Genomic DNA, 14,465 nt, shown 5'->3' on the forward strand with positions numbered 1-14,465 from the left:
AAATATTTTATTTCTGGTTAGTTAGAAATTGGTGGGTTACTTTGTAAAGTCGCCCGTTAACGAAAACAAGAGGTTGTATTTAATTTGCCGTTTGCAACCGTTCACAACCGATTTTAATTTTTAATAGTATACGACGACCAGCATTAATCCGGCAAGGTCCTTCAGTTTAAAGAAAATATCAACGTGATATAAGATTTCGCCGCTTGACTGGACTGCCAAATTTGAAGATTTCGTTCCGACTATTTGGATAAGTACAATTAACCGTAATTAGGTGAATGGGTTACAAATAACAGCCTCCTATTCTGTCGAGATTACATTCGTTGGATTTGCCCTTAAAACGCTTGCATTTTGACACACGTCTCGCATTCTTCTAAGACGGACGTAATTAATTAAAGAAGAATTTGCGTAAATTTATTTTGCATGCATACCGATTAATTTTTCCTCATCAAATTTTCCGAAGACACTCAAATGCTTTTGATTATCCTCAAGAGCCTTGGGATTGTTTGAAAATAATTTTTAAAGCTCCCAAAACACTCTCGACTCTCGGAATGTTTCCAGAGGCACCTCCCAAAGCGTTCTTGAGCATTTTCTCTTTAACGTGACAACACGATGATACCGACCTCAGTCTATCCATGGAGACAGTCTGGCTTGCGAGTTGTTTAAATATGTATTTTGGCACCCTCTTTACAAGAACCCATACCCTACGTTGGGGGAGGGGTTGCTCCCTCATTCTGCAAGCGATTGCTTATACATCTCCTTCAATCACATCGACTGTATATCTCTTCAACAAACAAAAGTAAAATTTCTTTTATTTAGAGATTGGCAATTTAAATGCGGAAAACATTGTTGTTATCTCCATAGAGAATACTATCTCTGTCTCTTTTCAATTGCTTTGACCTTTTCATTCAGATATGAGCAAACGTAGTGATTATATAGTGTATCTCAACCAGTTTAGACTTAGGTAAGGATATTTTTGGAGATCTTTTTGTATCTACCTACCAGTTTTTGACAACGTAATTCAGTTCCAAAACATTTTTGAATTTGATTTGGGGCACTAATAAAATGGAGTCAACTTGACTCATTTCCGTATCAGTTTACCGATAATAATTTGGCCTCTGCGTTTGAGTGGATGTAGATTGTAATTGTCACTAAAAGTAATACTGTTTATTTACTCGCATTGTGTTGTACAGGATGCCTCATAAATAAACGAAAAGATATTGAATTAAAGAAATCTGAACGTTTGATTCTAATTTTTGATGTACCTACCTACTTGCTTAATCTTGACCTATCTATAGCGTGTTCCAGCACAAACTCATCAGTAAGGAAAAGTCTTTTCCCTGTAGATGAGAAATTTATATTTTAATTAACCTCATTTAATTAGGAAAAACTAAATTAAAAGTTTCCTTGACTTAGATACATTTTATCTACTTTCTTCTTGCTTTACTTAATTGACAAGAAATAATTAAAACTAATTAATTTCTGTTACTCAAATTAACGTTGATAAACACTAATAAATAAATATAAATAAATTACGTTTCGTGGATCGGAAAATTCTACTAATTGACGGCTATTTGTAATTCTCTCTATAATCGCTTTAAAAATCAGACGAAAAATGATTTACTTTGTTTTTTTGCTTTGCTTAATTATAAGTACTACTGCTAATTACTGAAATTAACGTTGAATCTTTAGCTAAGTAGTAATAATTACCATTCCATTTCACCAAATTAATTACGTTTGTTGGAAACTATGAAGTCTAATTTTAATTCCTTCTATAATTGCATTAAAAATGAAACGTAATACATGTTTTTACTTAACTTTGCTTTGCTTAATTAGCAAAAATGTAGCAAAGGGGCAATAATAACTGCCTAATTTCACCGTTACTTGCCTAAGAAGTCATTAATTCACAAATTAATTGCGTTTGCTAGATTGAAAAACTAATTCATCAGGCACATTTGATTTTATTTTTGCTTAATTAAATTTATTTTCGATGCCATAGTGAATTTCCTGTTAACATTCTGTTAAGATGTCGTTTATACCTTTACTCAAGTATGTTTCAATTACCTTACTTATTTAGCTCTGCTAATTAGTGAATAAAATTGTTTTCGTTATTTTTCAAATGATCTTGATCACAGTCCCTACAGACAAATTAATTTTGATTGATTACTTAGACAAATTCAATTTTAACTAATTTATTTTTTACTTCTGCTCAATTAGAAAAAATAATTGAAATTAATTTCTGCTACCTACTCAAATTAACAAGGATTATTAAACTAAGGAGCAATAATTGCCGCTCCACCATTTGGGTCATTTGAGGAGACATTGATTAATCAATAAATTACGTTAATTGCTTAACAATTAATATTCAGTTTTATTAGGTTTAAACTCACAATGCTACCTTAATTCACCTTTACTTCCCGGCGACTCTTCGCACACTTAAACACGGCAAATTTATTTACCTACTTTTGAGTTAATTAGCAAAAAATTAAATATTAATTAGTGAATTCTCTTTATAATTCTGAATTAGTTATCAGCTTAAGCCCTTTCATTATGAAATTAGCAGATATTCGTGTTGACATTTTGTATTTACCATGAATTGAATTAATTTACAATTTAGTTAACCTCGGTTAATTAGGTGAAAACGCAATTAAAACTTTCTTTGGCTCAGATGCATCTTATCAATTTCCTTTTTTTTCTCAACTTAATTAAGAAAAATTAAAGGCATTAATTCATAAATTAATTACGTCTTTTAATTCCTTCTATAATCGCTCTAACAATAAAACGTAGTGGGATACATTTTCTCTGTTTTATTGTTTTCCGTGCTTAATTAACAAAAACATTATTACAATTAAATTAATGAGCAATAATTTAATTACATCAATTTCTAAATTAATTACGTTCGAAAAAATTTACTAATTTTGGATTTTTATTTTTTGATTCGCTTAATGGGCAAAAATATTAATTATAATTAATTTCCTCTACTTACTCAAATTAACGTTCATCTTAAGCAAAGTATTTATCATCGTCGTCCGCTTTCACGTCCACCTGATTAATTTAACAGAACAATTACTCCTAAATTAATTACGCCTATTTGATCAAAAAATTTAATTAATTGAATTCTGTTTATACTGTTTCCTGTAATAAAACGCAAAGTTAGATACATTTGCTCTGCTTAATTTACAAAAACTTAATTACGCTACCTACTCAAATTAACGGTACATATATCTGGGCTAAGCAGTAATAATTACCGTTTTCATTCACCTCTACTTGCTTTAAATTTATACGAATTGACACGCGGTTTAGCCGTCAGCGAAAATACGTGGCGAGAGGGAAGCTTATAATTACACATTGTAATTTTAGCGGATAATCGGTTACTTAGATTTTGTCGATTAGCTTAGATTTATAGTTAATTTTTTCCAAAATCGCAACTTTCTGGCGCCGCCAACTTTCGTACGCAATCAAATGGGCAGGTCTGTACTCAGAAACCATTCGCCCAGCAAATCAAGAATAAATTTAGGAAATCCCGCTAAATAATGAGACCACTCTTTATATCCCATGCCAGCTGAAGGGCGTTGCTGCTTGCTCTAGTGCATGGTGATACCTACAGCTAAGTTTACAGTGACCAAGTGCCTACAGGGCAGCCTTTCTTCAAAAACGAGTCATGAGTGGGACCATTTTCACAAAATATTTTAGTTTTTTTCGTTTTTTTATGAAAGGTAAAACGTTGGACTCGCAATATTCGAGCACCAAACAGCACTAACGTAGCACTAACGATCGAAAGTGCCTTTTTTTTAAAAAAACGAGTCACGAGTGAGACCAATTTCACAAAATATTTTAGTTTTTTTCGTTTTTTTAGGAAAGGTAAAACGTTAAGCTCGCAATATTCGAGCACCAAACAGCACTAGCGACCGTAAGTGCCTTTCTTCAAAAACGAGTCATGAGTGGGACCAATTTCACAAAATATTTTAGTTTTTTTCGTTTTTTTAGGAAAGGTAAAACGTTAAGCTCGCAATATTCGAGCAGCAAACAGCACTAACTATCGTAAGTGCCTTTCTTCAAAAACGAGTCATGAGTGGGAACAATTTCACACAATATTTTAGTTTTTTTCGTTTTTTAGGAAAGGTAAAACGTTAGACTAGCAATATTCGAGCACTAAACAGCACTAACGTAGCACTAACGATCGTAAGTGCCTTTTTTTAAAAAACGAGTCATGAGTGGGACCCATTTCACAAAATATTTTAGTTTTTTTCGTTTTTTTAGGAAAGGTAAAACGTTAGGCTCGCAATATTCGAGCACCAAACAGCACTAACGTAGCACTAGCGATCGTAAGTGCCTTTCTTCAAAAGCGAGTCATAGTGGGACCAATTTCACAAAATATTTTAGTTTTTTTCGTTTTTTTAGGAAAGGTAAAACGTTAGGCTCGCAATATTCGAGCACCAAACAGCACTAACGTAGCACTAACGATCGTAAGTGCCTTTCTTCAAAAATGAGTCATGAGTGGGACCAATTTCATAAAATATTTTAGTTTTTTTCGTTTTTTAGGAAAGGTAAAACGTTAGGCTCGCAATATTCGAGCAGCAAACAGCACTAACTATCGTAAGTGCCTTTCTTCAAAAACGAGTCATGAGTGGGAACAATTTCACAAAATATTTTAGTTTTTTTCGTTTTTTTAGGAAAGGTAAAACGTTAGGCTCGCAATATTCGAGCACCAAACAGCACTAACGTAGCACTAGCGATCGTAAGTGCCTTTCTTCAAAAGCGAGTCATGAGTGGGACCAATTTCACAAAATATTTTAGTTTTTTTCGTTTTTTTAGGAAAGGTAAAACGTTAGGCTCGCAATATTCGAGCACCAAACAGCACTAACGTAGCACTAACGATCGAAAGTGCCTTTTTTTTTTAAAAAAACGAGTCACGAGTGAGACCAATTTCACAAAATATTTGAGTTTTTTTCGATTTTTTAGGAAAGGTAAAGCGTTAGGCTCGCAATATTCGAGCACCAAACAGCACTAACGTAGCACTAACGATCGTAAGTGCCCTTCTTCAAAAACGAGTCATGAGTGGGACCAATTTCACAAAATATTTTAGTTTTTTTCGATTTTTTAGGAAAGGTAAAACGGTAAAAGGTAAAGGTAAAAGGGTGAATTAATTTTATCCTTCATGGTATTCTAATTAAAGATCTCAACTCACTACCCGTTTTCTGACCGCTTATCAATAGAAGGGGTTGCGAGGGGGGTGAGAGGAGTGGAACTGGTTTTATCCTTCATGGTACTCTAATGAAAGGTCTCAACGAACGGAATTAATTTCTAGCAACCATAGTCCCTGACAATGAAATGACGAAAAACGGTACTCATAAAAGGCTAGTAGGACGTCCTGTTGATGGTGTCAAACCTTTCAGTGCAAATATCTGCAGAACGGAGTGTCGGGTGATTTTGAATGTATACAAGGCGGCTTTTGATTGTTTATGTGTAAAGAGCCTCCGCCCCAGTAATCATCGATAGCATGGACAAAAATTTAAAATAAAACTTGGAAGGAGGACGTGGTAAAATTGCCAAATTCACTGTTCCTAAATCGGTGCCTGCTGAATACCATCAACTGTTTAATGCTTGGGAGTCAGTATCCAAGTAAAATTGACCGTTGGATAATCTTAGAGAGGGGTTATGTGTTATTGAGCAGACTGGATGAGAAGCTTCTCAAATAGTTCTACTGAAGATGCGGCCTCTATTAGCAGTAAAAATATGCCCAACAAACCCAATCATCACGGTAAGGGCTGTGCGGGAGTGGCCATAAGTCAAAATGTTACAAATGTGGCGAGTTAGGCCATTATTAGTGGGACTGTAAGAATTCTAAGTCCAAGTCTGAGAAAAGTCAGGAAGGGTCTGCGTTTGTTAGCTAATCGGATGTCGTCAAATCTGTGGATTCCCCCAATGTTTGGAATGCAGATTCCGGTACAACCTGAGGGAGTTGTTCGCATCACCCCGTGCAAGCAAAGCACGCAAGTCTTTGCATATGGTTAAGAAGTGCTAAGGACCAGACAGTTGCCCCATAGTAACGTGTTCTTAATTGTCGGCCGACTGTCTTTGATAAAAAAAAGGCTTTTAATTAAAACTGTCGATAAATACGTGCAAAACGATACTCCTGCAATTAAGTGTAAATTCAAGGCAACGGCATAGTAATTGCTGATTACTTAAAAACTTTGAGTAACCTCACTCTATTTGCAAACCTAATCGGCTAATTAACTTGACGTTTTGTTTTAGCGACTGTTTCAGTTGCTTCCAACGAAAGCTGTTATGGGGAAGACGATTTTGGAAAAGCTCATTCCAAAGAGTGAAAATGGGAGCAGTTTGGTGCAACTCTTGGCAATTTTTACTGGTAAGATCCCAGCATCCATCACTGACTACACTCAACCACGTACCCACTTCAGCGTCACTGGGAGGATTCTCAGCCGGAGCGCAACTGGCCTGGTTATCCCCCGCTGTTCCACAGCTGCTCCTCAACACGTCCTACATCGGACCAATAACAATAGAGCAAGCGTCGTATTTTTCAGTTATAACTCCCGTGGCAACCATCGCCTCGTCGTTCTTCGTCGCGAACGCGACGAAAGTCTTCGGGAGAAAGTTGGTGATCGGATTCATGGCGATCCCGCACATCGCCAGCTGGCTTTTGATCGCGACCGCGAAAAGCATCGTGTCCCTCTACGTCGCACGAGCGGTCAACGGAATTTCGGACGCGGTCAACTTTTGCGCTATCTCCGTGTACGTAGGCGAAATAGCGACACCCACCGTTCGTGGTAGATGGGGTAACATTCCCATGTGCGCCATCCTGCTCGGGCATCTTAGCGTGGTCATCGTCGCCAATTACTGCGACCTCGTCACCACGGCCTACATCTTCCTCTTCGCACCCCTTCTACAGCTCCTACTGATCGCCACCGTACCGGAATCGCCCTATCTACTCCTGATGAAAGGCAGAACGCTCGACGCGAAGCTCGCCTTGGAAGAGCTTCGCTGGAAGACCGACGCGCTGGAAGAGCTCTACGATCTGCGCAGGGACGTCCAACGGCAGATTTCCGAGCCGGGAACCTTTCGCGACCTGTTCCGGACACCCACAAATCGAAGGGCGCTAATCTTTATCATTGCAATAATCACCTGCCAAGAGTACAGCGGGATGTCGGCGTTCATCGTCTACTCCCAGCGCATCTTCGAGTTAGCCGGCGTTAAGTCGCTCTCGCCCGGAGAGTCGTCGATGATCTTCTTCGCGTTCTTGTTCTCCTTCTCGGCGATCGCCTCTCTGTTCGTCGGAAGATACCCCCGCAGAATTATGCTGACGTTTTCCAGTTTCGGCTGCACCATATCTCTGCTGATCTCCACCGCCTTCTTCTACATCCAGTCGGAAACAAGCGTCGACGTGGGGCAGCTGAATTGGGTGCCCCTCTTCGGGATGGTTTCGTACATCGTGTTTTTAACAACCGGCCTGTCGCTGTTGCCGTTTTTGATGATCGGCGAACTGTTTTCGGCGAGCATCAAGAACCACGCCATGTTCGTCGCGAATTCGTACATGGCGCTGACGATGATCATTGTTCCGAAACTTCTTCAACTGTTGCTAGCTCATTTCCCACTGTACGCACCTTTCCTGTTGTTTACGTTTTTCAGCCTGGCGTCGACCGTTTTTTGTTATTTCTTCGTGCCGGAGACCAAGGGGAAGACTTTGGAGGAAATTCAACGCCTGTTAGGCACCCATGGTCGCGCGCAGGAAGAACGTTTAATAAATGATTCACGAAATGAACATTTGCCCACTGTAGATTGATTTTATATGAGTAGGTCGCAATTAAATTATTACTCAACGTTGACATTGAATTTTTTAAAAATATTAAAAAAATATACTGGCGCGCTTAATTAGTTTGTCCTGGGTCGAAATACTGTCGTCTAACTTATGCTACTAAGACGTGCGTCTTTACTTTGTCCGACTTCGCAATTATCCTTTCTTGTAGTGTAATAAACTGTTCCCGGATTTTTTCCAAAACTTTCCCGGATTCATTCCCCGCCGACAATATACCAGAGAACAAACTTACTTTTTTGCTAAACATTGCTGGAGCTGGTGACCCAGATCCGAATGAATGCAAAATCCACGCACTACTCGCATGGCGACGTAGAGACGGAGGGAGAAAGATGAAGAAAACACGTAAACACACGTAGAGGGCGTGAGGAACGAATATTCCGAGTTATAAGAAATAAAGGTGAAAACTCGATTTACAGAGAAGGTATGAAATAGAAGAATGAACGTAGAACATTTGGTAGATGAAAAAGGGGGAGGGGAGATCTTCTAAACCTTAAAATAGGAAGCATTAAAATACAAAGAAATGCAACAAACTATTAGAACTGGCAGACGGGAGTGGAATACAGTCAACGGAATAATGAGAGGTGATACCGGGGACAATACACATACCTACACTGGGGGAAGGGCTAGTTACTCTCTACGTTGTAATTATTAATGTAAATTTGTAATAAAAAAATCTCATGTTGTTTTTATCATGAGATTGTATTAAGTTGAAAGGCGCAAGGTTGTGAAGTGCGGGCTAACGTGTTTAAGAAGGTGCGTGGATAGGGAGGGCGGACGGCTTTGCACGCTCGCAGCATTGAATTGTTTAAGCAGAGGGTACATTTTGTTACGTTCCAAGTTTATAAAGTAGAAAACAGTACTACAAATAAAGGACCAATTTAACAGTGACAGTGAACGTAATTAGAAGCGATAATTATAGTGCGTGGTGTAACAGGTGGTTGCTTTAGGGTTTAAACATTTTTTGTTAAATTTATAAATTTGCCGGTGTATATACGTGTACCGCTTCATAGGGAAACAGAACAAGACTCAAAAGTTGCGTCACGTTTTGCAAAAAGCCGAGTACGTGATGAAAATGCGGGATTTGTATTGTTTAAGATGGCACGCTTTAAAAAAAGGGGGTCATTTGTATTTGGGATTCAGCGAGGTATTTATATAAAAATCTGGTGGGAGAGCGAGATTCTCGCTGAGACCTTCGAAGAGAATCTATGCAGGATTCGATCGCGTATCGATTTATTAGCCGACCCATCGGTGCAAACCTATGTACCGTGAGTGCGATGATTTATAGTTCGCGAAAAACGAAATTCTTCGCCAAGCTATCAAGCGAATTTGTGCTGGCTATCTTGGAGATTTAAATTATTTAAAAGTTCGAACCGCAAGTCGTAAAACCGCAGTGTGTGGGAGAATCGTTGGCCATCGTTTCGCCATTTTGACGAGTTTATTGACGTAGGTGCCTTCTAAATTATAAGTAAATTAGTAATACGTGGCTGGTTTATGCAGAAAGAGAACTTCATTGCGTTTTCGCGATTAAGTAAATTGTTACCACGAACGTGTTAGGGTCCAAGGTGCAAAACATTGCGTTGCGCTTTTTTGGAGTGGCTGGTTACGTTGAAAAACCACTTTATTAATCGAAGTTGCGCGTCTAATTTGTTTATACGAGATGCGCCTAACATTATAAATAAGACGGCAACCAGTAGGAAGGTTAAAAACAATTAATGTGTGTTTTTGGCTGTCAATTTTCCAAAATTCATGCTGCCTTCCAAAGGAGAAAATCAGATGCCAATGGGAGTTTCACCTAATTTTTGATTTTGTATAAGAAATGTGAACTTAAACTCATTCTAACGTCCCTGAAGGTCGATTTGTGGGAATTTATCCCGTGGGCCAGTTTGTGTATTTTTTTAGGATTTATAAGTGAACCCAAACCAAAGATATTGGCTAAATTCTTTTCAGTACCGTCTACCTCAGTTGAATGACAAAAAGTTTATGATGGCATGGTGGTATTCTTTGTTAATGACAATTTGGGGGATCACAACATTTTTTTCTTGAGATGTATTTACCTGGGGGACATTTCATACTCCCCTTCAAAATCGTTAAGCCTTAGCCACGTTTGTGATCATTTTCCAAAGAGGGCCAATAATTTTTTTATTATTTAACGTTTTGGGGAACAACACAGCAACAAGGGATGTTGAAAACATGGAATACCTCTCATGCAAAGAAAGTTCGATAACCCTCCCTAAAAATGACAAAGATGTTGAAGGCTTAACAATTTTGGAGGGGAGTGGTGGAGGTCTGGGTGGGGCCCTTTTAATTCGGGAGGGAGATGTACATGTACAGAATATTTTTTTGGAATGTATTTACCCGAGGCGTACTTCATACTCCTCCCCCCCCCCCCCCAAAATTGTTAAAGCTTCGCCAACTTTGCTATCATTTTTCAAGGAGGACCATTCATTTTGTATTATTTATTTGGGGGGGGGGGGGGGGACAACACAGCAACAGGGAACTTGGGAGACCTTTCGTGCAAAGAAGATTTTCGATAGTCTCCCCGGGGAGGTTCACTGGATTTTTTTTGGATATATTTACCTGGTATGAAATACTCCTCATCAGGCACAGGTAACATTCCAGGACAGACGAGTTTTCGGAACACTTAATGACAATATGAGACGGAGATTGACAGCATACTTCTGTCGTAGGATGTATTTACTTGAATACTCCCTAACCCCCAGGTGATATACTCCCCTACAAAGTTGTTAATCCTTCAGCGCTTTTGTGATCAGGAAAACCATTTTTTAAAATTATTTTTCCGTATTTTTCTAAACATTTTCAGGTGAAGAATGATAGATAGACCTCCCTGGAAAATAATGAAAAAGTACGGAAGGCTTAATAATTTGGGGGAATGACCTGGAATACTCACTTAATGACAATTCGGGGGGGGGGGGGGGGGGGGGTTATTCTCAGAATATTCCTTTCCCGAGATGTATACTCCCCTCCAAAATTGTTAAGCCTTCGCTACCTTTGTGATCATTTTTCACGAAGGACCAACAATTTTTTCATTATTTTCTAAACCCTTTTCTGACCCTCGACCCTTGACCCCTGACCCTTGACCTTTGACCCCTGACCCTTGACCAAAAATTCTGCGCCAATCGATAGCGCTGGTCGAGACCTTTCCAACGAGGGGTCGGAAGGCATATCTACGACCCACCGTTTTCGAGATATTCCGGTTTGTCAGAATTTGTGGTCGAAGTTTCAAACCAAAAATCGACTGCACCAAAATTTCTCGGGAAAGAACTTTTTCTTATTAATTTTGGTGCGTAGAATCCAAAACGATTCGTACTTTTTCGATTAGACGTCTCAATCAAAAGTTATGGGCAAAAAACCAATTTCGGCAAAAAATTCAAAGGGCTGTAACTTTTGATCTAGTAGCTCAATCTTGGAACTGTTTGAACTTATGGACTCTACAGGCCACATTCTATAAGAAAATATTTCTTCTTAATGTGTAACCTTTGTTGGTATTGGCAATCATGTTTCATTGTCGGTAGGGCTATATCTGTGCTGTACATATTTGTGTATGTGTGATTTTTAGTCACTCTCAATTATTTCATTGCATTTCATTATATTTGCTTATTTGGGGCTGTGAGTAATCAAGAGGGAAGTGTGCTTGTTTAGAGAGGATCGAGTTATTCAAGTTTATACGGGCCCTGGTGAACCTAACACTAACATTTTCACTCGTTCCGAAACCCAACAACTTTAGCCCACGTCTACAGGCACCCCACTGGGCCTGGGTAATCCTACCGTCCGGCGAGGCATATTTAATATCTCTTAGTTTTGTCTGACGTATGTGTTGTAATACCTGGGGAATTGCTCGATTCCATTTTGGTTACTCATAGCGTGTATGTAGTATTTACCCCGGTTTCGAGAGGGCTCCAAAGTGCTGTACATTAGATGTTAGCTGTAGGCTTTGTTCATTATAGGACTACTCCGAATTAGGTTTTCCTGCAGTTTTCCTAATTCGTAAGGTAAATGCCGGAGTAGTATAGAACCACTTAAGACCCTCTGCAGGAGCGCCGTATTGGTATTGGTATTAGTTTCAATATAAACCTAATCAACTATTGCTTTTGGTGTTCTTTGCCCATAAAACGCCTTCGGTGCCTGCTTAGAACCCAGTTATTACACCACGTAGGTGTCCTACATGACGATCACGATCTTAGTGCACTCAGAGTAGCCCTCGAGTGACAAATTCTCGCGGGACAGAATATGGTCCAATATTCCGGTGTGACTTGAAGTTGGCGTTAGCTCGCCAAGATAGTAGGAGGCTAAGATCATTACAAGATCTAACTTTTGCAAGCCGCATCTTCGAAGGGTAGTCGACTTTGGGCGCCTACAGATACCACCCTCACACTTGCGCATGCGCTATTCTGTCTTCTATAATGAATAAATAACTGGTAAAGAAAATTTTTAGTTAGTCAATTTCTTTCTGTATAAACGTTAGCTCACAGAATGATCAATGACCAACTTACCTTTGAACCCTGGGCGCAGTCGTCTGAATTCAGAAGGGTGCTGTCTGCCAGTAATCTGCAATCAGATAAAACAAAAAGAGAGGGACATAAATTACGAGAATAAAATTCACGTTTGACACGCCGAGCAACTCGATCCAGACACAAACAGAAATTCAGAGAAAATTAATACACCATCAAATTAAATCCCCTTCAAAAAGGTAGACAAATTATCAAGTAAAAATATGACGTGTACATTTTTACAAATAACTAACAATGGAGCAACAATGAATCTTGTTCAGATACAGCCTGCACCTATTTAAAATAGTTTATAAAATAGAGAATTTCCATGACCTCTAGTGGTAGAATAAGAAACTATGAAATAACATTGATCTAACTTAACTAACGGATATTTAAAACTGAATTTTAGAAAAAAAACTCTGACCGTCACACTAATTTTGTATAGGATTTGTTTCTTGGAATTATTACTCTCATTAGCATACATCCTGGGAAATAAGCGTCTAATTAAACATTATTAATAAATACGTTAACGTTAATTACCTTCTTTATGTAATTTGTTGTTTTGTTATTTAAATGGAATGTTAGTAGCATATTGAAAAGGTACCTAATTTTTGGGTTTGTTCTAGTGCCTAGACCACAAAAATGCTAGGAAAAAGAATTATCCCAAACGTATCCGAAGGCAACGCCCTCGTGCAAATATGCTCGGTATTAATAGGCGAGTAGCATCATCGACCCCACCAATGATTTCTAATAGACGATTTTGACAGTTTCCATCGGTGGATTTTCAATAGGAGCCCACTTCGCGTGGCCGTCACCCTCCACTCCTCAACTGATCCAAAACACCTCCTACATCGGGCAGGTGACAATCGAAGAAGCGTCTTACTTTTCGGTAATATCGGGCGTGTCCACGATCGCTTCCTCCTTTCTTGTCGCGAACGCGATGAAGCACGTCGGAAGGAAACGCATCATATGGTCCATGACGATTCCCCAACTACTCAGCTGGATACTGATCGCCCAGGCGAAGAGCATCGCCCCAATCTACATCGCGCGCGCCCTCAGCGGAATTGGGGAGGCGATCGGTTTCTGTACCATAACGGTTTACATCGGCGAAATAACGACGCCCGAGCTTCGAGGGAAATGGGGCAGCATGTTTTCGTGCGCAACGCTCCTAGGTAACCTCTGCATAACCGTCGCGAACGACTACATTGGCATCGCGACGGCTGCGTACATTTTTCTCTTCGCGCCTCTTCTCCAACTTGTGCTGGTGGCGCTCCTACCGGACTCGCCTTATTTCCTGCTTGAGAAGGGCCGGTACGACGACGCCAAAGCTGCGTTGAGACAACTGAGGTGGAAAACCGACGTCGACGACGAGTTTCTCGCCTTACGCAAAGACGTCGAGCGACAAATCTCCGAGTCTGGCAGCTTCATGGATCTTCTTAAAATTGTCACCAACCGCAGGGCCCTCTGGGTGATTACCTATTGGGCTGCGCACCTGCCAGCAATTCAGCGGGTTTTCCGCGTTCGTCATCTACGCGCAGTACATCTTCCAGTTAGCCGGAGCTGAATCCATTTCGGCCGAAGCATCCTCAATTTCGGTTGGCACGGTTTCGTTTGCGCTCTCCATATTTGCTTTGCCAATTATCAGTCGATTCGGCAGAAGAGCAATGTTAATAACTTCCTAATTGGGAGCTGCCATATCCCTCTTGCTAAACGCGCTTTATTTCTACGTGATGGAGGAAACGCAACTGAATGTATCCAAAGCGAGTTGGGTACCGCTATTAGGGATGACCCTGTATTATGCCTCTATCACGGTGGGATTGTCGTTGATACCCACGCTGATGACCGGGGAGTTATTTTCGGAAAGCATCAAAAATCACGCCGTCTTCGTTTCAACCTCTTACTTTGCGCTGACCGTAATTGTCGTACCAAAACTCCTCCAGGTGCTGCTGGTACACATCTCACTATACGCCACGTTCCTAATTTTTACCTTTTGCTGTTTCGCCTCTGCTGCATTTTCCTATTACTGCGTTCCAGAGACGAAAGATAAGACTCTGGAGGAAATCCAACGACTTTTAGGCAAAACGAAAGGTTCATTGTAAGCAACTAACTCTGAATAAAGTACTTGG

At 39.8% G+C, this 14,465-nt stretch overlaps 2 protein-coding genes across 3 annotated transcripts; both read left to right on the forward strand.

The window, feature by feature from the left end:
• Nucleotides 1–896: 896 nt before the first annotated feature.
• LOC116162132 (facilitated trehalose transporter Tret1-like) lies at nt 897–7,841 on the forward strand. 2 transcript variants are annotated; one of them, XM_031475670.1, is made up of 3 exons: nt 897–961; nt 6,253–6,367; nt 6,420–7,841. In XM_031475670.1, the coding sequence occupies exons 2-3, from the start codon at nt 6,286–6,288 to the stop codon at nt 7,796–7,798; spliced, it is 1,461 nt and encodes a 486-aa protein (XP_031331530.1). In that variant the 5' UTR covers nt 897–961; nt 6,253–6,285; the 3' UTR covers nt 7,799–7,841. The 2 variants fall into 2 exon arrangements, with proteins under 2 accessions (XP_031331530.1, XP_031331529.1); XM_031475669.1 differs by having other exon boundaries at nt 903–961; nt 6,253–7,841.
• A 5,140-nt stretch (nt 7,842–12,981) lies between these two features.
• On the forward strand, nt 12,982–14,021 carry LOC116161470 (facilitated trehalose transporter Tret1-like). Its single transcript, XM_031474823.1, has 3 exons — nt 12,982–13,054; nt 13,107–13,807; nt 13,878–14,021. The coding sequence occupies exons 1-3, from the start codon at nt 12,982–12,984 to the stop codon at nt 14,019–14,021; spliced, it is 918 nt and encodes a 305-aa protein (XP_031330683.1).
• The last annotated feature ends 444 nt before the right edge of the window (nt 14,022–14,465 follow it).

Source organism: Photinus pyralis, unplaced genomic scaffold, assembly GCF_008802855.1.
Source record: "Photinus pyralis isolate 1611_PpyrPB1 unplaced genomic scaffold, Ppyr1.3 Ppyr1.4_LG10, whole genome shotgun sequence".
Taxonomy (NCBI): Eukaryota; Metazoa; Arthropoda; class Insecta; order Coleoptera; family Lampyridae; genus Photinus; species Photinus pyralis.

What these genes read in the sequence shown, in the direction of transcription:
- LOC116162132 (XM_031475669.1), top strand. Translation starts at nt 912, where the DNA reads ATGAGCAAACGTAGTGATTATATAGTGTATCTCAACCAGTTTAGACTT. An exon ending in CTCAACCAGTTTAGACTTAG is followed by an intron (nt 962 to 6,252) that starts GTAAGGATATTT and finishes GTTTTGTTTTAG; the next exon opens with CGACTGTTTCAGTTGCTTCC.
- LOC116161470 (XM_031474823.1), top strand. Translation starts at nt 12,982, where the DNA reads ATGCTAGGAAAAAGAATTATCCCAAACGTATCCGAAGGCAACGCCCTC. An exon ending in AATATGCTCGGTATTAATAG is followed by an intron (nt 13,055 to 13,106) that starts GCGAGTAGCATC and finishes CGATTTTGACAG; the next exon opens with TTTCCATCGGTGGATTTTCA. An exon ending in CCAACCGCAGGGCCCTCTGG is followed by an intron (nt 13,808 to 13,877) that starts GTGATTACCTAT and finishes ATCTACGCGCAG; the next exon opens with TACATCTTCCAGTTAGCCGG.